Here is a 24,418-nt window from a genome sequence, read left to right as displayed (position 1 = left end):
AAGGGACGGGGAGGCATCTGCCAAAGTGGGATCTTCATGGTATGGATTGGTGCCTTAGTCTACAGCCACACTATGGCGTGAGCAAGTAGGGAATGAGTGTAAGAAGCAGCTGTGAATTTGATTTATTTAAGTTTTATAGGGCGTGGACCACATTGGTAAGACGTAACCACACTTTAGATTTAACACAGAGAGTGAAGAATGTTTGCTTAAGTAGTGCTTCAGGAATCTAGATAAAATGAGCACTGCAGAAGTCTGAATTATTGCAAAATCCTCGGAAGCGGTAGAGGGGAGCTGGGAGAGCCGGAAAGAAGGAACGTACTTCAGGATCTAGAAAGAGAAAGAGATAGGCCTAGATAAAATGAGCATTGCAGGCGTCTGAAGAGGGTCGTGAAGGAGCGGGTAAGGAAGGAATGATGCAAGAGCCTGGAGGGATGGACCAATGGTAGAGGGTATGAAGAGTTGGCAGGGACCTACCTATTCAATGTCCTGGTACATGGATGCAGAAACTCGAAAGGCCACACCGTGGCTAGTTACACCTCAGAAAGGTGGGCAGTTTAGGAGCGGGGACATTCCTGTATGATGCAGTTCTTCTGTTTGGAGTTTGAACATACTATCAGGGTTAGTTATTCTGCTGGCAGGGCGCGTTTCATTCTGCAATAAAGACACTGAAGGGGGACTCATAAGACATGGAAAAGCCACATATAAGAATAAAGGTGGGACTCTTACACATAAGCAGACTGAAAAATTGGCAGACATGCGTGTCGCAGAGTTTTGCCGCTACAGACAAACGCCTTGGTGTGCCAGGTTAAAGGCGGGCTCTGTTGCCGATTTAATCGCCGCCAAGTAAATGTAGCAGGTGATGCATTTTTCAGTTCAAAACAGACTTCTTTGTTGACCAGCCCCTTTGGTTTTCCGTATCCAGTACAGTTATAGCTCGACTGTTCAGTACTTAGTATAGATCCCTGCACAAACCTCCTGTTCATGAACATGAATCCCATATTCAGTTAAAGATTCGCCATCTCTCCTTTTTAGACATTACCAGCGGCTAACCCATATGTCTTACATCCAATCTGCAGGTCGGAGATTTTGTCTTCTGTAAAACTGGGACAGAGGGAGGAAATTGTCGCTACGTCCCTGGCATTGTCATAGCAACACCACGTCGGAGGGAAGCAGCAGATAAATTCTACTCTGTGCTGAAACACGACAACAGGAAGGTGGGTACAGCAGTGAAATCGTACAGATGTGGCCACAACTATTTTTCCTTTGATCATACCGAGTGCTTAACTCTGGGACGAGGCTGTGTCACGACTGAAACTCTATTGCATCTTAATGTGGACAGAGGCCAGGTTCAAGGGAATAGCTGCTGACAAGCTCCAGGCCTGGGCTATTTTGATCATGTGTTTGTGTTTTGATGTTCAAAGCATGCATCATCAACTGGTACCCATAGCCCAGGAGAGCAATCTTCTTCAATCATCATTTTCTTTTTCAAGCGCGCCCTCCCCTCTTCAGAATCCATTTCCTGGCTCCTGAATGGCCTCTTAGCGACCAAGCAAGAAGCACAATCAGTGCATTGTGCTTCTGTGTCTTCTAATCTGCATTACCTTGATTATTTACAATTCGCTCAGTCCACATTAACCCTTTCGCTGTTAGTCCCCAAAGTGCTAAGCCTTTTCTTGGCTATTTGGGAACGTTTGTGCTTAGGTCCCCATAAAGTTTTTCCTCATAAGCGGTCCATGCCAAATTTGCGTCCTTTTTTCCAACATACGAGGACCAAGAAATTAGCCGAAATATGGCTACATTTTTGCTTTTTGGGGGGAAAATGAGCAGAATGCGTCTGTTTTTTTCTACAAATGTTATCAGCGAAAGGTTTACGGTGCTAAAATCACCATCTTCACAGCTTTCAGGAACAGGCAAACTTGATTCAGAAAGCCACATTTTTTGTCACAGTTTTTGCATTTTACTTTGAGATTGCCCATTTTTCCTATTTTTTGTGCTTTCAACCTCCTGGCTGTTTGTCGTGGAAATGGGTGTGAAACCTATGGCGGATCCTGGAAAGCTATACAGTTCTGAAAACTAGACGAAATCCTGAATTCAGCAGAAATGTGTAATATGTGTAGATGCTTCAAGGTTTTCCTATAGAAAGTAACAGTTGAAATAAAGAAATATTGAACTAGAGTTGAAAAAACAGCAATTGGTGAGTATGTTTTCATTTAATCTCGAACTTCTTACTATAGCAGATTTTCGAAAGCAGTATACTGTTACGTCTGCTGAATCCTTCTAGTTGAGGTTTTTTTTAGGGGTTGTAGGTTCTTGAAGGACCTGAGGTACTCAGAGCCAACAACGAGCTGCAACTTACAATGGTTTTTCATTGTTTACTGACTATACAGCAATTCATATGGTAAATTATAAAGAATGGAAAAGGGGTATGAAGGGAAACTCTGTATTTCCGAAATGTACACCAGATGCTAAGTTTAGGAGTACTGGTTGTTTGTACATCTCTGAACTTGTGGGTACCCATACTGGCATGTGTTTCAGAGGGCATTTTGTAAAATGCCTTCTTTGTGACACACTTGCTTACATCTGAAAGGTGCAAACGTAGTAATATCCAATTGGTAATAACAAATATTCTACTTTGCTGCATTCCCACAGGTCTCCTGGGAACTTGTGTGGCTGTGACTTACTCCTGCGTCACAAAACACCCCAAAACGTGATCTAGGAGACAGCATATTTGACCTAGCAGAATCCATGTTTTTTTTTTTAACCAAGTAGCTAGCTGTGGATTTTGGGCCCCGGCTCAGCCGGCTCCTAGGAGAATGTAAGAAACCAGCACATCTTTGAAAGCTAGATACCTGTGGGAGTCCAGGGTGTGGTGACTTGTATGGCTCTAAACAGCTTTTTGTACCGAGAACCTCTTTCAAATCTCAAACTTTGCCTAAGAAAACACATTCTGCTTGTATTTATGTGAAGAAATCTCTTGGAATCTAAAGCGACCACATACCATTCCCCCCAAACTCCCGAGAAGAACCGTGCCTCACTTGTGTGGGTAGGTCAAGTGTCCGTGACAGGAAAGAGCACAAAACGCAACATAGACGCAATGTAGTTGTTGCAATGTATTCAGCTGTGGATTTTGGGCCTCCGCTCATCCGGCACCTAGGGAAACCTACCAAACCAGCTAATTTTAAAGCAACACACTTGCAGAGGTCCAGGGAGGGGTGACTTGCATGGCTCTCAGCAGGTTTTTTTCCACAGAATCCCATGCAAACCTCAAACTATGCATACAAAATGTAAACTCATTTTCCTTGAATTTCTGTATGGAAAATTCCTGGAATTTCCAGGAAGTCACAAATTTTGGACCACCCAGCATTACCTCATGTCTCCGAAGAAAAATATAACTCAGATGTGTGGCAGACCAAGTGTTTGCAGTAGGAAATTGTGCCAAACACAACATGGACACATCACATTTTTCCACTGAAAAACTGTGTTTTTGCAATGTGGTTAGCTGTGGATTTAGGGTCCCAGCTCAGCCGGCACCTAGGGAAAGACTACAAAGTCAGCACATTTTTTAAATCTATACATCCGCAGGAGTCAAAGGTGAGGTGACTTGCGCGGCTCTCACAAGCTTTTTCTACACAGAATCCTGTGTAAAACTCAAACTTTGCCTATAAAAACATATTTTCCTTGCATTTCTTTGAGGAAAAGTCCTGGAATCTGCAGGCATTTACAAATTTCCTAGCACTCAGCATTTCCCCAAGCCTCCTGAGAAAAACAGTGCCTCACTTGTCTGGGAAGGCCATGTGCCTACAACAGGAAATTGCGCCAAACACAACATAGATACATCACATTTGTCCGGTGAAAAACAATGTGTTTTTTGGAATGTGGTTAGCTGTGGATTGTGGGCCCCAGATCAGCCGGCACCTTGGAAAAACTACCAAACCACAGAATTTTTAACTAGACACCTGCGGGGAATCCAGGATGGGGTGACTTGCATGGCTCTTACCAGGTTTTTGTACCCCGAATCCAGTGGAGTAGCGACATTTGAGGGAGCCCACAGCAAAGTACAGGGAAGGCCCTCCCTCCAGATTCACTCAAGAGCGCTCTGGCCAGGGTACTGTGCTGAGGGGGTGCCCCTGGACCGTGGTCCTCCCAGGCACTGCTCAAACTTTGTCTAAAAAATACATTTTTCTTGCATTTTTTTTAGGAAAAGTCCTAGAATCTTCATGATACCACAAATGTTGTAGCACCCTGTGTCCCCCCAAGTCTCCAGAGAAAAACGATGCCTCACTTGTGTGGATAGGCCAAGTGCCCATGACAGGGAAGGACCCAAAACGTATTGTGGAGCCATCAAAATGATCTATTACAAAATGACCTGGTTTTGCATGGGGGCACCTGCGAAACCTACCATACCCAGACATTTTTTAAAACTAGGCACCCAGGGAGGTAGTCGAGGGAGATGTGGATTGCTTGATCCCCCAACTTTTTCGTACCCAGAAACTCCTGCTAACCTCAAATGTATACAAAAAAAGTCAAATTTTCATACATTTCTGTGTGGGCAAATTGTGGGATCACTGGGCCACCACAAATTTGGTGCTACCCAGTATTTCGCAGGGTCTCCTGATAAAAATTACACCTCACTTGTGTGGGTGGGCCAAGTGCCAGCGGCTAGTAGGGGCCCTAAACATATTGTGGCAATAATGATAACTGTGGTAGGTGTATTAATTAGTCCTAAGGTTGGCAACCATGTTGGTAAACCTGTAAAACCCAGCCTTTTCTGAAAAGTAGACATCCAGGTGAGTCCAGGGAGGTGTCACTTGTGTTGATCCCCCGATGTTTTCCTACCCAGAATACCCTGCAAAGGTGAAACATTGAATAAAACCAGAGAGAGAGAGAGAGGGAGAGAGAGAGAGAGAGAGAGAGAGAGAGAGAGAGAGAGAGACCCCCACCCGTTCAGTCACTTTAGGCTCAGAGTTTCTGGGAATTTAGGAAGTGTTGAAAGGGTTGTGGGCAAAGAGCAAGAAGGTAGCCAGGTCTGGAGAGGGGACATTCTCCAGTCACTGGCTGGTGTACTAGATAAGACTGTCACCTCATGAGAACTTCTTCAGAACATTTCTGAACCTGGAAAGATTACACTTGTAGAAAAAGACCCTGTTTGAAGAAAATAGACTTCTGCCTACTGCATCGTACCCATGGACTGGAAGTGTACAACAAGAGTCAGGTGGCTGACCTACTGTTTGCCTGCTCCCTGGACACAAAAAGCAGAAGACCTTTGACTCTAGCAAGGCCCAGCTGACGACAGAAGACTGGACCCTGCAGGAGTCCTATATGAAGGGAGACTTGGAGCCTTCAATTCTGCCTGGGAACTGGCCCTTAGGGACCCTGCTGGAAGACTTTGACTTTAAGAAAAACACTTAGCTGGGTCCTGGAGTGACTTGTCCCAAAGGGCCCGAGGTGAGCTGGCTCCCTGTTGTGGAAACTCAGGAACACAAAAGTTTCCAGGAGAGTCTCAGTGGCGCTGTGTGCCTGTGCTTGTTGCAGCCTGAGACCCTCGTATCCCGTGCCCTGTGATCGTGGGCACCTGGAATCCAAGCAAGGATCAGCGACGCTGAGTGCATGTGCTTTTTGCAGCCTGAACCCTTTGTTGGGATTGTCCAGTTATCGTGTGCACCGGAATTCAAGTGAGTATCATCGACGCTGTGTGTGTGTGCTTTGTGCAGCGTGAGACCTTTGTGAGGACTGCCTTGTTACCGTGCACACCCGGAATCCAAGTGAGTCTCATCAATGCTGTGTGCGTGTGCGTGTGCCTTGTGCAGCATGAGACCTTTGTAAGGATTGCCTTGTTATCATGCACCCGGAGTCCAAGTGAGTCTCAGCGACGCTGTGTGCGTGTGCTTTGTGCAGCCGGAGACCTTTGTGAGGTTTGCCTTATTAACGTGCACCTGGAGTTAGAGTGAGTCTCAGTGATGCTGTGCTCGTGTTCTTCGTGCAGCCTGAGACCTTCGTGTGGAGTGCCCGGTGATTGTGTACCGGATGCTCAAGGGAGTCTCTGCAACGCTGTGTGCATGTTCCCTGAGATTTTCGTTGCAGTAGCGGGCCAGACCGGCAGCCCCCGAGGAGCTGAGCCGCCGGCCTCAGCCCACCGTTGCCAATTCACAAAGATTGCATCGGAGGCCCAAGCCGCTGGACAAGGAGAGGAGAGTGAGTTTGTGACCCCCAGGCAACGTGTGTCGACTCCTGGGGTGGGGTGCGGGCTCAGAGGGAGACGCTATCTGCCTCTCTCTCATTCCAGCAGCGCGAGCCTCTGCTTCAGCTCGTATCGCAGCCCGTATTGCCAAGGGAGTGGCAGTACCGGGGCCGGAGTGCAGAGCTGCACTTTTTGTTACACCATACCTGTGTTGGGGGCAACTGTTGACAGAGGCTGACTGCGAGTCAGAAGGCACCGTGATCGGTGCCGGAGTGTATCACATATTATCTTATTTCTGCATAACGGTGTACCTGATTGTTGTATTACACATTGCATCATTTCTGCATAACGGAGTACCTGATTAGTGTATTACTCATTGCATTATCCCTTTATAACAAACTACCTGATTAGTGTATGACACATGGCATTATTTCTACATAAGGAACTACCTGATTGTCGTATGACAAATTGCATTGTTTCTGCATAACGAACTATCTGATTAGCGTATTACGCATTGCATTATTCCTGCATAACAAACTACCTGATTAGTGTATTACGCATTGCCTTATTTCTGCATAACGACGTACCTGGTAGTTGTATTACGCATTGCATTATTCTTACATTGCAAAGTGCCTGATTGTTGCATTACGCGTTGCATTATTTTTACATTGCAAAGTGCATGATTGTTGTGTTACGCATTGCATTATTTTTACATTGCAAAGTGCCTGATTGTTGTGTTACGCATTGCATTATTTTTACATTGCAAAAGTGCCTCATTCTAGCATTACAAACGGCATAACATGGTATTAGGATTACAGCTTAATGTTTAGAAGTGCTCATTAATATCGCCAGAATTTACAAGGGCTGGCTGGCCTAACAAACGGCCAGGAGAAATAGTACACATACTCATATGTTGGATTTATATTGTGTGGTCTTATCATATACCTTTTTATATAAAATTTATACTCGTTTTTATAAAACTCTTGTGGAGTCTATTTGTGGTGTCATCATTGGGTTGCTGTGAGCGTGGTTGCAAATACTTTACACATTTGCCTTGAAGATAAGCCTGGCTGCTTGTGCCAAGCTACCTAGTGGGTGAATGGGGGCTATCTCAGAAGGTGACCTTCCTTTCCCTGACATGGAAACGCTGGTTCCTATTTGGCCTAAGGTACCTACCTCAGCCAACCAGGGATCTCTGGTCTAAGAAACAGAAAATACATTGGACAAAGATTCAAGTTTGACAAGTTTGACGTACCATGACCTAACCATAATGAAGTGGGGTACTGGTCCAACAGTAGATTTCAGACCACAACATCAAGCCAAATACCACCATTTTGGTCAGACAGGCCACATTCAGAAGGAGATAAAGTTATCAAGGTGCAGAGTCCTCATCTGATAGATACTCAGAATGCTAACTTCAAGCCCTATCCAGCCTTCCAGCATTGAAAACGACATTAAATCACAACTTGTTAGAGAAGAACTTCAAGTGCCCCTTAAACATTACCAGGACACCCCTCTTCCTTAAAGGTGGTCGTGGCCCAGCCAACCATGTTACAGAACATGTAAGGCCCACTCCAGCATGGCCACGCCCAAATATTGATCTGAGGAGGAAGAACAGTGGGGACTTACTCATCACTCTTACACTTGAGATCAAGGCACTGCAAAGAGGTTGCAAGTAAACAAGTTTGCACATTATAACACATAAGTAAAGAAGTTTACATCTGAATTTGTGGATTAACTCATGGTGTATCCCCATATCTAGGTAGTACCCTTGGAGTTTGAGTACCCCATCATTAACAGAATGATTGCCTGTGCCAGCACGTATCTGTAAGTCACAGAAATAAATGATATTAGTTTCATTCCTGTGTTTAGCTTTCAAAATGTATTCAGCAATGTACTATCCTTCTGAGCATCCTCACATTGCAGCAAGCGTTACTTGGCATCGATGTTATTGTGAAAGCCCATATCCCTTGCCTAAAGCCTTTGAGGATGATTTTTTAGTCATAACCCCAGTTTTTTTGCCTAATATTTCAGCTTCTGACCCTAGTAAGCTAGTGCTAGGGACGTGGATGGTGGTCCTTTAGGAGAGACAGGGTGGCCCTTAGGAATTTAGTGAACACAAAGTTACAATTCTATTCAGTATTCATGAAGTTCTACCTTTACACATTTTTACACAAATTCCCACTGTGTTTCCACCTCAAGGGCGCATGAAAATGTATTTTGAAAAAAGACTGGAATAGGTTGAGAAATGGGGTAAAAACGTTCCTAAAACAATCCCTTACTTTACTGGGTTTACTTTATTTCATAGATGTGTAGGACAGGGAATTTCCTGAAAAGGAAAAACGTTGCCCTGGGGGGAAATGACCAGTTTAATGTGCTAATGGAATTTTCGACCTCTCTAGTACATAAACATTAGCATCTCTAATGATAATGGATTGAATCATTTCTAAAAGTGTGTTTGCGTTGTAGAAAATACTCGGGTATAAGAGTGAAGGATGTGGATGAGGCATGGAAATCTTGAATTTGCATAGATTGCCAGGGGTCATTCTGGCAGTTTTTGCAAATCCCCTAAAAGTCGCCAACCTATGCAAATCATAAGAAGAAGTATTCCATACCTTCATTTACAACTTCAAACGTGTCCTTTATGAATTGTGCCTTTAATCTTGACTAACAGATCACTGTCTTCAGGAATGGCAGATGTGTTGGTCACACCCTTAGACCAACCCCATCAATATGTAGGTAGGCCCCTATAAGCGTAGCCCTACTCCGCTTTAATGCCTTACTGATAGCACTATGATTACCGAGAAATTGAGAACCATGTAGTGTCACGATCTGGCTATCACGTAGTGATACTTTTTGTCATCAGCGTTCAACACAGTGTGATGAATCCCCTGAACAAAGGTTTTTGTACCGCTCTGATAGCACTGATATTTCTGGTTGGGTGCTCTGTTCACAATAAAATAATAATTCCTTTAAAAAGTTTTCTTTTCCTGTTCCACATTCAACTTTAGTGGCAGCACTGCCCATCCAGGCTGATTATTACCAAAAAGGAGCTGTCAAGCATTGATAACCACAGGTGCACCCGTTCAGTTCTAACATTTCAGAACAGTGCTTAGACTTAGACACACGATCCACTCATCCATTTGGTCATGCAAGTTTAGTTTAAAGTTTAAACTCACAAATAATCTGTTATATGAGAGTAAAACCACTGTCGAAATTCTCCAAAATTGGTTTTAGATTCAGAAAAATATTTGTTTACCAGTACATCTACTCTCGTGCATGGGGAGTAGACAATCCATGGCAGGAAGGCACTGTATATTTGTTCACAGCCACAATCTTAGAAGCTTGTGGGTATTCACATACTATTCAACCCATTTCCTTCCTAAAAGTGCCTGAATTTTTACTATCTTTACCAGATGGCGGGAAAGAGAAGAGGGGATGCAGCGAAAGGGTTTTTCCCATGAGAAAAATGCTAGGCTACCTGGGAGAAAGTAATTGCATAAATTTGATGGCATTTGCCCATGTGTTATTGCATACTGTAGGCCGGTTTTACAAAGAGTTCAGACAGTGCAGAGCAGCGCAGCAATCAACATTGCTGCGTTGTGTTGCGTGAATGGGAGTGAGCAGAACTGCGCCATAACTACTAAGATGTGGAGCAGTTTTGCTCTCTGCCTGCATTGGCACACATTTGACAGTCATGCGCCAATTCAGACACCGTTACGCAATAGTTCATGGGTGTCTGTGCTGTGGTCAGCATAGTTTTTGTGCAAGAAGCAGTCCCTTCCTGCACCACAACTATTCTTTAAAGCATTTTCCTCATTGTATGTGTGCTGTAGAATGCAGTTGCATTACTTTGGGTTAACATCCAATGAAAATCATGATTTGTGTTGGATTGTGAATCACATCAGTATATTTAGTGTTGGTTCTGTGTTAAATAGTAACACAAACATGGTGCACAGTATTTGACTATCTGGGCCAATGTACATTCCACATGTGCAAAAGTCTCTGCATGTTTATTACAAGTTCTCTAGTTTTTCTAATAATATGCTTGGAAACCTGTGATTGGTGCATGTTTCCAGACTCAACATGGGAAACCTTAGAGAATCCAAAAGTAGTAAATCTATGATTTTTAAAAATTGTTAGTATATAAACTTTCATCATACACATCAAGTTATCTTCAATACTCAATCCCTCTTTGTTGGTCCTTGAGTGTTCCTTCATTTCCCCGAGCCATAGTATGTATTTTTTTTTAAAAACATATTTTATTAATATTTTATCGCCATACAATCTGAGATAGTTATCACATTATCCATATTCATCAAATATGTCTCCATGTTTTTACTCCCAACTCCCCCCTTGGATCCCCCTCTCTCTTACTCGTTGGTGTGGGCTCATTTCAGGTTCACATAGTATAGCACAATATCAGCTATTTAGACCAGTATGTACAACAGTTGCTATTGATTAATGATCACATGCATGAATATTACTTATGTATCCCCTTCTTCCGTTGGGAGATCCCCCAAAGCCTGAACCAGTGCCTCCCAAGCTCTCGCCATCTCCAGAACCTTTTCATTAGCTACCCGCTTAGCTTGTTGAAATCTAATGACACTCTCACTACTAGCCCACTTACATAACTCTGTGCGCCATCGCTTGCTTGATGGTCCTTCTTTTGACTGAGTCCTAGTATGTATAACATAAACATAGTGTTCAGGTCCTTGGCACCCTGCTATTCCATGGTGCCCCATGGGTTTGAGAGCTGGACTTATCGTACTACCCGTCCTCCATTTCAAATATCTGGGCAATGGCCCCCTGGAAGGATTCAAAGCTAATGGGGTAGTTGACTGTCCCCCATATGTCCATCTGAGATGTAGATGTTACTTAACTTAGCACCCTAAATGCCCTAAACGAAACCATAACCTGTAAGCTATGTCCCTGGGGAGATCAGTGCCAGTACAGAGATGAAAGTGGGTGCTGTGGTCGCACCCCGATATCACACACAGGGAGGAGAGAAAACCAAGGCAAGAGCGCAGGAGGAGGCAGGGAAGGAGGTGCAAGTTCTAACAGCTCCTCCACTTCCTACACCAGACAAATCTAGGCCTCTGCCCCACCATCCTTGGGGAGGGCCCCCTCTGTGATCTCCCTATCAAACTCGAATCATTCACCACTCATTCACGCAGCCCTCCGGATCTGGGTCCCCGCCAACAGTTCTATTCCGGCCCATGCCCCGCCCTCCCCGTGGGCCCCCTCAGTCAGGACCTCGGTGCCCGAACAGTGCTCCCACTTGTCCACCACCTCCGACCACAAGTCTGCTATAAAAGGGGGGATTGTGGTCCTCCTCCCTCTGCAATGCCCTCTCCTCAGCCTGGATCACATTGCCTAATCCAAATTGCCTGCTCGTAAATCAGCTTGGTCGTGATAAATGTGGATACCCAGGTATTTGAGTGTGTGGAGCACCCAGAGATGTCCAGAGGATAACCAGTGGGTCGGAGGCATTATGCTTCACAGGGAAAATACACATTTTGGCTCTATTGACCCGCAAACCAGAGGAAGACCAGTATTTCTCAAGTAGTTGAAAGGCAAAGCGAACATCCTCTTCCCCAGTTGCAGGTAAATCAGCAGATCATTTGTATAAAGGGAGAAAATATTTCCTCTCCTACTACTGTGAGACCCCTACCTCTGCATTCTGTCTGCAAGTACTCTGCCATTGGTTCGATTGCCAGGGCAAACATTGGTGGTGACAACTGGCATCCCTGCCTCTCACCTTGAAGGATGTCATAAGAATCCGATATGGTGCATCCTGTTTTCACCGTGCCCATGGGCTCGGAGTAAAACAACCACACCCAGCAAACCCATACGATGTGGAGCCCCATACCAAGCATAACTGCCTCCAAGAAGTCCCATCAGACAGTATCAAAGACCTTTTGTAGGTCTACTGACATGATCATGGCCTGGGGTGGTCCGTCCATTCTCGGTTGTGGATGATGTTACATAACCGGTGGAGATTACAAGAGGTATTATGAGTAGGGATAAACCCATTATGATCAGTATGTATCAGATCCATCATGTATGGCCCCCAGCTGGGAGGGCAACACCTTGCTCAAGACCATGAAGTTGGTATTAAGCACGGGGAGCGGTCTTAAGTCTGCGCTGCTGACCTCAGGCGAGTTGGTCTGGGGCAACGGCACATTCAAGGCCTCTCTTGCTGAGTCTGGGAGGTACCTCAGCTCGCGCACCTCCTTATACAGGGCCTCCAGTTTTGCAGCCAACACTGCCACGTTCGTCATATAAAATTCTACGGGGAGCCCGCTCAGATCCAGTAATTTGCCAGTGGCCATTGATCTTAATGGCAGTCTTTATTTCTTGGACAGTGATCGGTCCCGGTAAACATCATTTACACCGACTGCATTACAACGCATGTCTTTACCCCGCATTTTTTACTCCACATCAACTTTTACAATGCAGGGCTTTACACCACGAGCCATTACAATGCATTCCCCATTACAACGCCCAGTGGAGTTAGAATAGTAAATTGCATTGTAATGGACAATGCGTTGTAATGACTTGCGGTGTAAAGCTCTGTGTTGTTTTTTTTTTTTTTTTATATTTTATTGAACAAAAGCAGAGGTGGTATCAAGCAGTCAATCACAAAAAACATACTTGACATAGAGTACGTAAGTTACAGCAATGGATCGCCAGCGCGATTTCGAGGGGAACCAGATCTAGCCAATGACATTTCAGTAGAGGGGGAAGTACACAGTTCACCTCTGTAGACGTTCCATTGCCCCCATTTTTTATCCCAGACACCAGGGCAACCCCTGATCTTATAGACCGTTTTTTCTGACAACATACACACATCCATAGCAGCAACCCATCTGATCAAAAGCGGTTTAGCTGGTGAGCCCCATTGCATCGCTATTTCCCTTTTCAGTAAGAGGAAGCCCAGAGCTGCCCACTGTTGCTCCAGTGCAGTTAGATCTGTGGGGTCCCATATATTGAGGAGTCCGCACCTAGGAGTCAGGGGGACGGGCTTCCCCAGAGCATCGGTCATTTTGCGAACAGCTCGCTCCCATAGGTCTTGGATCACTGGGCATTCCCAGAGAACGTGGTAGAAAGTACCAATCAGACCGCAGTTACGGAGACAGAGGTCAGATGTGCGTCTACCAATCTTGGCTAGTAGGGGGGCAGACATGTATGTTCTGTGTAATATCTTTAATTGTATGAGTCGGAATCTATGATTGATAGCTGATTCGCGCGGGGACATCTGCGCCGCTTGCCAGTCTGTCTCGTCTAAGTCTCCAATGTCGCCCTGCCATTTGTCTCGTAAGAGTTGGAAGACGTTGGGCATGTTATTACATAATTTGCAGTAAGTGTGCGATATTGCTTTGGCCTGGAGGGGTTCCGATAAGAGTCTATCCTCGAGGGGTGAGGATTGTGGAAGAGAAGAAAGATCAGGGACGTTGGCAAGTATGGCGTGTTTGATTTGGAGATAGCGGAAAGCCTCAGATTGCGCCAAGTCGTGTGTCTTCTGGAGTTCCTCGAATGTCAGTAGTTTACCCTTGTGAAGCATGTCACCTAAAGTGGAGATGCCAATCGTGTCCCATCTGTCAAAACCCTGATAGTGGCAGAGAGAGCCCAGTTTATGTGAGGTCCACAGTGGGGTGGATAGCGTAAGAGTGTTGGTCCACCCAAGCCGTTTGTTAGCTCGGTGCCAGATCGTGATTGTGTGGGACATCGGGCCTATATATCGGGCTCGAGAGTTCTTACCATATAAGGCTTCTAGATAGCCCCCGCGGCCGGTCTGGTACCGCTCTAGGTGAAAAGCCGGGTTCGTGGGTGAACCGTAGATCCATGTGTTAGTGGCGGTCAGTTGGGTAGCCCAATAGTAAAGTCGGATGTGCGGCAGGGCAATACCTCCATCGTACCACCCCTGTGTAAGTGAGAGGAGAGCAATACGGGGAGAACCGCCGTCCCAAAGAAGGAGTCGGAGGTCTCCTTCGAGCGTGTTAAAATAAGAATCGGCTATGGGAAATGGACAATTCTGTAAGGCATATAAGAATCGAGGGAGTGCTAGCATTTTAAAGAGGGCCGCTCTGCCGGGGAGAGTGAGAGGGAGTGATCTCCAATGACAAATGTCATCACGAAGTCTTTGTAGTAGGCCTTTAAGGTTGCGATCGTAGAATATATTTGGGTCTGGAGTGACAAAAATTCCGAGGTATTTGAATCCCTCCTGGGCCAGTTCAATCGAGTAGCCCCGTGGGAGGGGAGGTGGTGGGCCGTGTAGTATGTATAGTGTCGATTTGGACCAATTAATGGAAAAACCTGAGTACTTGCCAAAGTTGGTGATGACGTGTAATAGACTATTGATAGAGGATTTGGGGGAGGAGACGTATACGAGGATGTCGTCCGCATAGAGTGAGATCTTGTCGATCGTGTCATCGTTCCATTGGAGGCCGCGGATGGAGTTGTCAGTCCTGACCCAGTGGGCCAAAGGTTCAAGAGTGAGTGCGAACAGCAGAGGGGATAGTGGGCACCCCTGCCTCATACCTCTGTGTAGGGGAAAGCGCCTGGATGTGTGTCCATTAACATAGACTTGACCCCAAAGATCAGTGTAAAGCAATCGGATCCACTGGATGAATTTGGGACCAAAGCCATAGCGATGTAGGACCGCGAAGAGGTACGACCATTCTATAGAATCGAAGGCAAGTGTAGCATCGAGGGAGAGAATGGCTGCGTCTTCCCGGAGGTGCGGCATTCTACTCATCACGTTATGAACCCGTCGGAGGTTGAGTGCCGTATTCCGGCCTGGCAGGAAGCCGGATTGATCTTCGTGGATCAAGGCGGGGAGGACCGCCATGAGCCTGGTAGCGAGGAGCTTCGCCAGGACCTTCGCCTCAGAGTTAATGAGGGAGATTGGTCGGTAGGAGCCGCAAACGTTAGTTGGTTTATGAGGTTTACGGATGACCACTATTGACGCTAATCGTTGGTCGAGGGGCAGGCATCCAACCTCACAGCTCTCCTCGAACATCGCCTTGAGGTGTGGGAGGATCTCGCCTGCCATGCCTTTTAGGAACTCAATAGGGACACCGTTGGGGCCCATGGCTTTACCTGAGTGAACGGCAAACAAGGCATTTCCAACCTCCTCCGAGGTGAGGTCTGCCTCCAAGTCCTGCACTTCAGAGTCGGAAAGAGTGGGAAGTCTCATCTCGTCGAGGAGCAGTCTAGACTCTTCGGCGCTATATAGGGCTTTGGCCGTGTAGATTTTCTCAAAGTGGGCGGCGAAGGCCTCTGCTATGTCACCTGGGTCCGTGATCTGGGACTGGCCCGGTATGGTCAATTCTGGGATCCATCGGGACCCCTGGTCTCGATTTTCCAGCCATGCCAGCATTTTACCTGCCCTGTCTCCCAGTTCGTAGACCCGGTGGCGAGTTTTCAGGAGCTTAGCCTGTGCCTTTTCAGAGGCCAGCGCCTTGTATTCCATTTGTTTCGCGCGGAGACGATCCGCTGTCACGTCCGTGGGATTTGCGTTGTGGAGTGATTCTAGGTCGGTCAGGTCTGTTTCTACCTGGGACAGGTGTTCGCTTTGCTTGCGGATGTAACCGGTTTTCAAGGATAGTGCCCTACCCTTGAGTACCGCCTTATAGGCCTCCCATACAGTTACAGCGGATTTCACCGAGCCGACATTTTCCGCAAAGTAGTATTCTGTGTTTTTTAGTAAGTCGTCTTTTATGTCAGGGATTTTTAGGATCCAGGGTGTTATGATGATAGGGCCGCGGGGCCTCTGCCGGTGATGCGTGAATTCTACTGTGAGTGGGGAGTGATCTGAGATTCCCCTGGGGAGCCCTTTAGGGTGGCGAAAGAACTCTAGGTCAGTGGTTGGTGAGAATAGATAGTCTATACGAGAGCTGCTGTTGTGAGCGTTGGAGTAGTGTGTGAAATAGGAAATAGTCGGGTGAGATGAACGCCATAGGTCCTCAAGCCCCATTGTTTGTGCGAAGTCAGATAGGTCAGAACCCGGTCGGTGTGACGGCCGCTGGGGGTGCCGGTCTTGGGCATCATTCATTGTCATGTTGAAGTCGCCCCCAATGATTAGAGGTCCCTGCGGGAGGTCTAACATTATCCGTTGCAGGGCCTGCAATGCGGTCGTGCCTAGGGCTGGAGGGATGTAGACTGAGATGACATTTAGCGGTTTGCCTTCCCAGTTGGCCTCTAATACTGCGAAACGACCCAGAGGGTCAGCCCATGTCTTTGTACATGTCAGTGCAACATTATTCCGAACCAGGATCCCTGTCCCTCTAGAACCAGAAGTAAAACCTGCGTGTACGAGTAGTTTATAGCCTCCCCGGTGTAGTGCTTGGCACGCATTGCCCATCAAGTGTGTTTCTTGGAGGAGAACCAAGTCTGGGGCATGGCGTTTAAGATATTGTATGACTATCCCTCTTTTAATTCTATTGCCTAGGCCGTTGACGTTCCACGTCATGAGTGAGAGAGCTGTCGTTGATGGGATTGTCATGGTGGCTCAAAGGACGGAGGGTGTGCGCGGATTAGTGGTCTAGGGGGCACCAGTTGTGCCCTGTAGCAGATGACAGTCCCGGGTATGCCCATAGCGGGTTTAGCGAGGGGCCTGGTATGGCCGACCGTTGGGCAGTGGGTTCTTTGAGAAAGTGTCGAGCATTGTGTAGGCAGGCCCATGCCTGAGACATCAGTGTTGCGTGGAGACAAGAAATAAGTCAGAAAAGACAGCAACGTCAGGCCCAGATTCTCAAGTACCCATCTCTCTCGAAGGAGGGAGCCGGCATTGGCTGATAGCAAGTGTGGACTGTGTCGTGAAAGCGTGGATCGCTGCATAGCGCACTCAGTGTTCATAGACTCTCTGCAAAATGTAAACATGAACAAAGCCAGAAACCATAACGTTGACTTGGCAAACTTAACCTTCCCAACAACCCCTGTCCCCCTAAAACCCTCCCCCCATCTCACATCCCTACCACCAACCCCCCTCCCTGCCCCCCTGCCCGCGGACTTAAAACTATCCACTCCCCAACTAGGCAGAGTGCCTGTCGCCCTCCCGAACATTAATGGGGTGCGTGGAGAGCCATAGGTGCCCCCGCTATCAGTTAACAGGATGATATCGTCTAGTGCAGTCAAATGCAACTTGCATCAATAACAGTATTCACATAGTAGATAACAGTAACGAATTAACCAGGGTAGGCCATGGTAGCTGGAGCTAGAGGAGGATAAGGAGAGTCAAATAGCCAATTGTACCCAGTGGGCCCCCGGCCGGCCTCACGCCGGAAGTCCGAACCATATCAGTTCAGCCATTTGGCAGTGTCCAGCAGCAGTAACCAAAGTATACGGACAGCATTCACACTCCCTATAGGATCAGGACAAGCAAGTTCTGTAACGTTTCTCCCCCCAGTTAATCAGGAAGCTGATCACTCTCCCTTGTGTCAATAAGGCGTACTAAGGGCCAAGGAGTGCCTCTGCTGCAAGGACATTGGGTGAGTGAGGCTGCAGTATCCTAGAACCATCTACAAGAGTGATACCACTCACAAGTCATAGGAAAAACAACAAACGGAGCAAAATACACAAGTACAACAAATTTAAAAAAAGGATATATATGATTCAGAATAGGTTGCAGATCGTTAGTTTGAGTCCGGTCCGGAGAGGGAGGTCGTGAAAGTTGAGGAGTGAGTTCAGCACAAATCAGCGAGAAGGTCACTTCCGTGTAGTCGAAATACTGTAGTCCGTTGCAGCCCCTGGTCAATGTGAATAGTTCAGGCAGCAACACAGTGTCATGACAGACTGAGGAAGTAGCGGATATATAGCCAGGGTGCCAACAAAGAATCGCATAACCGGGAGGAACAACATCTCAGGCTGTGCAAGCTTAATCGGTCTAGAGCAAACGTGCTCCAGTCGCCGGATAGGTCTCCATCAAGTGGTGCGCCGCTCACCCTGAGTGGCGTCTGCAAACAGGTCCTGACTTTCAGGTAGCACCTCTGAGTCAGAGCGATCAGCGGATTTCCTGCGACGGTCCTGGGAAGTTTTGGGTTGGCGCCATCCTTCAAGCCAATCCCAAACCTCAGCAGGGGATTCAAAAAACCATGTCTTGCCTTCCGATTCAATGCGGAGTTTCACGGGAAACAGCATGGAGTACTTGATGGATTGTGCGCGGAGCTCCTTCTTCACTTCAAGGAAACTGCGCCGACGAGCCTGTACCTTTACAGTGAAATCCGGGAAGATCATGATCTGTGCGTTGTCAAGTCGCAGCGGGGGCCCCGCTCGTGCCGTCTGGAGGATGACATCTCGGTCACGGAAATTGAAAACGCGGGCCACGATAGGGCGGGGGGGAGCACCCGGCTTCGGCTTGCCCCCGGGGACCCTATGTGCTCTTTCTATGGAGAAGTAATTGGAGAGTTGCTTTGGTTGGAGATGTTGTAAGACCAGTTTCTCCACAAAGAGGTCGGCGGCCGGCTCTTCAAGACACTCCGGAACACCCAGGATGCTGAGGTTATTGCGTCGTGCGCGTCCTTCATAATCATCGAGAAGAAGCTCCATCTGTCGCTGTTGTTTCTGAAGTTGGGTCACTTGCTGCTGTAGAGTGGAGGTATCGTCTATGAGTGCTGAGGTTTTGATCTCCATATCTTTTACTTTGGTATCCATTTTCCGAAGATCCGCGCGCAGCAGCGTAACTTTTATATTCACGGAGTCAATACGGGTTTCCAGAGAGGACCGGACCCCAGCGATCGCCTCCATGACATCATCCAGGGTGGGGGGTCTCGTCTGCGGAGGGGTAGTCGCTGTCTTAGGTATAGCGTCAGGAGCAGTGTCCTTAGATTCCCCCTTAGAGCCCCAGGATAATTTATTGATCTGTCTTTGGTTGGGGGGTCGATTTCCCTTACTAGAGGCCATTGTGAAGTGCAGATCTTGCCGGCACGCAGTTTGAAAAAAGAGAGGGGGCCTACGTCGATCGTAGAGGGGAACGAGCCTCGCGTACCCTGGAATATATGTCTCTGATAGAAATTGCAGGTCCACAGGGTCACAGATGGCAGGAGTCCAACAGCAGTCTACACAAGGGAAAGGGGAGGCAGGAACACCACTCTCAGTCTTGTAGGCCCCACGGCGTGAGTCTCAGGTCCCTTGTGGGGGAGGGGTGGAAGGACCCCAGCTTCCTGGTTGGAGCAAGCGCAAGGGGGTGAAAGAGCTCCCCTGAGTTACTACCTCTCCCGCAGCACTCGGGAACAACAGAAGGGGTTCGCAGAGGCAGGACTCAGGTCGGCACTGGGACACCCTGTATCCACCAGTCCAGGGCGTAGAGTGGGGTGTAGACCGCACCAGGTTATATTCTCTGGGCAGCGTCAACGACCCAGGGGGGGCGATCGTCGCAAGGCTGAGGCAGGATGGGCGCTATTCACAGCGCGGCAACGCAGGGCTCAGGGGGATGAGTGGTCACATACCAGCAGGCTGCCAAGAGGCCCAGGAGTCTTTCTTGCCGTTTTTTGCCACGTGGTCAGGCTGAGGGAGGCAGTCCAGCAGGTAGGGCAGCATGTCTGTCCGCCGCGCCGCAGGAGGAAACCGGGTGCCACCGGTAGCTGCAGGGCGGTCCCCGGCAGTAGGCCAGAAGCCGGGGACTCGCGTGACTGGAGGCGCTGGGCGGCAGGGAGGGCCCGTAGATCGCCGCGCTGCTCGTCTCCTGGAGGGGCCAGCAAGGCGGGGCCAACCGGATGCGGTGGGGAATCGCCCCCGCAAGACTCGACGACACTGCCCACAGGGACCCGGGGCTATTGGGCGGCAGGAGCGGCCCCGGAGTTTACTGTCGGGCGTCCGGCGCCCGCGGCCGCCATCTTGGGCCGAGGGAGGTCTGGCTGTCGGAGTCAAACTCCGGCGTGTAGGAGGACCTGTCGGACAGCAGAGGCCCAGCAGGGTCACCCGGAAGGTCCACGGTCCTGCGGCTATCCGTTATGGGCGGCCTGATAGCACTAGCACCGGATAGGAGACAGTGTGGTAGCGAGGGCCGAGGAGCCGCTTAGATTGCGACCATTCTCCTCGGCTGCAAGCCACGCCCCTAAAGCTCTGTGTTTTAAACATTGTTGCGGAGTAAAAAATACAGGGTAAAGGCACGAGTTGGCAACGCGTGCAGAGTAAAGTATCATATTCATAGGTCCCGCTAACTCTTAAGCGGCCTCTGCCAAAGTCTTTGGACCTCCATGCGGTCCAGGAGGATATCAGGAGCCCCCAGTTGGTCTGCTCCCATAAGTTTATAAAGAGAAACGCAATAGTTCCGAAACGCTGAGCTGATGTCTGTGGGGGAGTAGAGCTTGACCCCCTCTGGGTATACCACACAAGTAATGGGTGCACCCCTGACCTCTGGGTGGATCAACCAGGCCAGGAGGTTCCCAGGCTTCCCTCCCCATTATGGGCGTGGGGAATATATTCTCTATTACTGTTGCACCAAGGATTTCCAGTACTGAGTTATACTGCTCCCTGTACTCAAGTAAATAAGGGAGAGCCTCTGGGTCCGGACCCAACATATTGCCAACCTATGAATAATGGCATCAAGCTACATGAGCCCACAATCAAGCTAGTGGTGAATCCCCGCTGTTTGGCTCAGACAGTGCCCCTGCACCACTGCCTTGAAGGCCTCCCATTTTAACAGGCCATTCTAGGCAGTTCTGGAATTGTTAGTGAAGTATTGGACTATTTGATTGAGTAATGTGTCCTCAAGCACCATGTCTGTTAGAGCAGCTGAGTGCAAATGCCAAGTTGGGATCTTAGGATATTCGTCAACAGGCTAAAAGGACAAGAAGGATGAATTATGATCTGATCATGTGCAGCCGCAGTATTTGGTGAATGTCACATATCGGCACAGACCCCATGAGCTGGGTCCAGTCTGGTGTGTACTTTGTATATACTGGAGTAATATGAGTATTCCATAGCGTGTTGTGTGTGCCAAACATTCTCCATGTCCTATCTAATGCCTCATGCCTTTGGCCATTCTATGAGCCAGTGCCCCAGGTAGTTGTGGGGGTAATTGGTCCAGTGTAGTGTTTAGCACACAATTAAAATCACCCCTAAGAAGCAGGCCCGACTCTGCCAGGTGACCCAACTACGTTGAAAGGGAGCTCAGGGAAAGGGGCATGATCCCTGTTCGGTGCATAGACACTCCCCAGTACCACCAGTGTGCCACTCAGCCGACCCTCCACCAGAACACGTCAACCCTCTGTGTCAATTCTTACTTCCATGGCTTCAAAGGAGACCCCTGCACGCACACAAATTAGCGGCACTCACGCAAACGCTGAATATGTGGTGGCAAGTGTCTGTCCTTGCCAGTGGCGCTGCAGCCTTTCAGACTCTACGTTTATGAGGTGGGTTTCTTGCAGCATGGCAATATGCACCCCGCCTCCTAAGACATATGTGGATTTTTTGCCAGCGCTCCCTTCCCCCTGATGTTCCATGTTATGAGTTTAAATGCATGCATTGAGTGTGTCATGGCGGCTGTAATCTCGCGCTTCTGATCCCCTCCCTGGTCACACACCCCTCCTCCCTAGCACTCCCCCCAGGCACATTCACCACTTTGAGACTGCAAACAATAATAAATTAAATAAACATATGTCCCATCTTCCCGGCCCTAGAGCAGCCCCTCACCGGCAGGCCACCCAAAAAGTGATTATCAAATAAACAGTCACAACATTCGGCCGCCTTTCCAACTCTGGGATAGGAGGTGGGGGTAGGCTCAAAGTCTAACCAAGTTCTCTGGCTCTGCCTTACCGCACCGGCCTCTGTGTGGACTTCATCATACCCACTGTAATCTCTTGGGGAAATTCCACCCAGTTGTCAAGACGCCCCCGCCTAGATTAAAGTAGTTTGTCTGCTGTCTCGGGGTGACATCCAGAGGGCTGCCGTCCACCTGCTCATGCCCCTCAGATTCCGATTCTCTTGAACGATGTCCCTAGGCTGAGTCCTCCTCCTCATTGGTGCCTTTAACCGTTGCCTTGTCCCTGCTCTCCTGTGTCCAGGTTGGCTTTGTCAGCAAGTCGTGTCTCACGGCCCCCGTGAACGACTTCTACTTCTCTGCTGCTCCCCTCAAGACGTCTTGGTTGGCTGTGGTCTCTTCTCTTCTGCCCTATGCATTTCGATCCATTACCACGCTTCCTTTGGGTCCTGGCAGAAGTGTGAGACACCATCCCCCATAATTTTCAGTTCTCAGAGAATATTATTGAGCAGCGTAGTCCTTTCTCCAGCAGCGCCCTTTTGATCTCCAGGAAAGAGGCGCTACTGGTCTGTGTGGCTGCCGTGTAATCCAGGAATAATGTCACCCTTTCATTAACCACCTTAAAGAGGTCTGCCTCCCATGCACTCTGCAAGAGTGTGCCTCTGTCGCTATAGTGTAGCAATTTGGCAACCACTGGTCTGAGCGGCCTCCTTGGGGCCTGTGGCTAAGCAGCCCTCTCAAGTTTAAAGAAGGGGTGAAGTAGTTTGGACCACAATCGCATGTGTCCAAGACTCCAAGTATGCCACCATGTCTGTCCCCTCCAAACCTTCAAGGAGACTGATCACTCGCACATTGTTCTGTCTATTGTGTACTTCTGTTTCTTCTGCCCAATGCTCACGTTTCTCTCCCAGTCCGTCAGGCCCCTCAATTGTACACTCATAGATTTCTGTGCTGATTGCTGTTCAATAATGGCCGCCTCTGATTCTTTGACTTTATTGGCCAATTTATGGTGGTCTAGCCGCAACAGGCCAAATTCCGCTGCTACTTAGCCGATCTCTCACTGGAGCATGGCCTTTGCATGAGCAATGGCATCAAGGATTTTGTCTAAGATTCTTTGTAGGTGTTGAGGTAACACATCCGGGCCATCACCAACTTTGTCGTGTCCTCTTCAGCCTCACGCTGCCCATGGAGGGTACCATGTGTCATGGCCATTGGTTTGCCCAACTTTTCTCCTAGTCACTGGATTGGAGTCCGCATTTGGGTCCCCTGCAGGGCCCCCTCTATCTGACAGCTCTCATTAGCTTAACATTCTTTGTCCTTGTTACAACTCTGGTGCCCCCCTAATAGCAGGCTTCCGCTTCCAACCTGTCTACTGGCACCTGGTTCAGATGTTACTATTCTCACGCCCGCACAAAGTCAATATATTGTTGCCACTTTGGGGGATGCTCACAGTTCCGATGGGGCCATGTATCTTCGGCAACCCTGGATGTCCCCTGGGGTGTGTCAGCAGTCCTTGCCCAGGGCCCGCACTGCGGTCCTTTGGGGGTTCACTGTGAAGGTGCTAGGCTGGTCATTCTTAGGGTGGTCTTCCCCCAAACGTTTTGCCTGCTTACCGCCTATTTTGCTGATTTTATTGTGTTGGCCCTAGGACTCTGCGCACTTTTTCATTGCTGACCAGTGCTAAAGTGCATGTGCTTCTCCCCTAAACATGGTAACATTGGTGCATACACAATTGACATATTTAGTTTACTTGTAAGTCTTCCCTGTAAAGTGGTATACCATATACCAGGGGCCTGTAACCTAAATGCTACGAGTGGGCCTGCAGCACTGATTGTGCCACTGATACCAGTAACCTTTCAAACCTGGCTCAGGCCTGCCATAGCTGGATTTGAGTGTGTAGTCTACTGCCACTTCAACTTGTCATTTAAAATACTTACCAAGCCTTAAACGCCCCTTTTACTACACATGTCATCCCCAAGGTAGGCCCTAGCTTGCTCACAGGGCTGGGTGTTATGTAAGTAAAAGGTAGGACATGTACTTTTAGGTTTTGCATGTCCTGATAGTGACAAACAGCTACATTTGGTTTTCATTACTGTGACGCCTACTCCTCTCAAAGGCTAACATTGGGATTTCCTTAATACACTTTTAAGCTGTAACTATATTGTTGTCAATGCGATGTCTTTTTAAAACTCACTATCACAACTCACGTCACTCTTTTTTCACTTAATGTGTGGGCACCTGAATACTAAGCATATTTGACAAATAAATTTCCCTCATTTTCTGACATACATGACCCTTTGTAAATCTTTTTCTGCACCTGACTGAATTTAAATCTCATACATGTAATAAGTAGTGCCCTCTTCTGGGTCACCATTTACGTTCTGAAAATTAACTCAGCTCAACTCAAAAACTGCTTTATTCGATTTTGATTAAAATTAACTTCATTCAAACAACAGTGCCCCGCTCTGGGTCACCTTTTTCGCTTTGGACGTACTACCCCAGGTTCACATATTAGGGTCCCCTTGTTTTCTAAA

The 24,418-nt window shown here is 48.0% G+C and overlaps 1 protein-coding gene across 1 annotated transcript in view; it reads left to right on the top strand.

Moving 5' to 3' along the window:
• VWA3B (von Willebrand factor A domain containing 3B) overlaps positions 1-24,418 on the top strand; it is a 1,052,517-nt gene that overhangs the window by 679,675 nt on the left and 348,424 nt on the right. Inside the window, exon 26 of the mRNA XM_078658240.1 lies at positions 1,077-1,214. Coding sequence (XP_078514366.1) covers positions 1,077-1,214 — 138 coding nt within the window. The remainder of the gene's footprint in view (positions 1-1,076; positions 1,215-24,418) is intronic.

This window comes from Lissotriton helveticus, chromosome 8, assembly GCF_964261635.1.
Source record: "Lissotriton helveticus chromosome 8, aLisHel1.1, whole genome shotgun sequence".
Taxonomy (NCBI): Eukaryota; Metazoa; Chordata; class Amphibia; order Caudata; family Salamandridae; genus Lissotriton; species Lissotriton helveticus.
The sequence above is the reverse complement of the archived record's forward strand: the minus strand, read 5'-3'. Positions and strand labels throughout refer to the sequence as shown.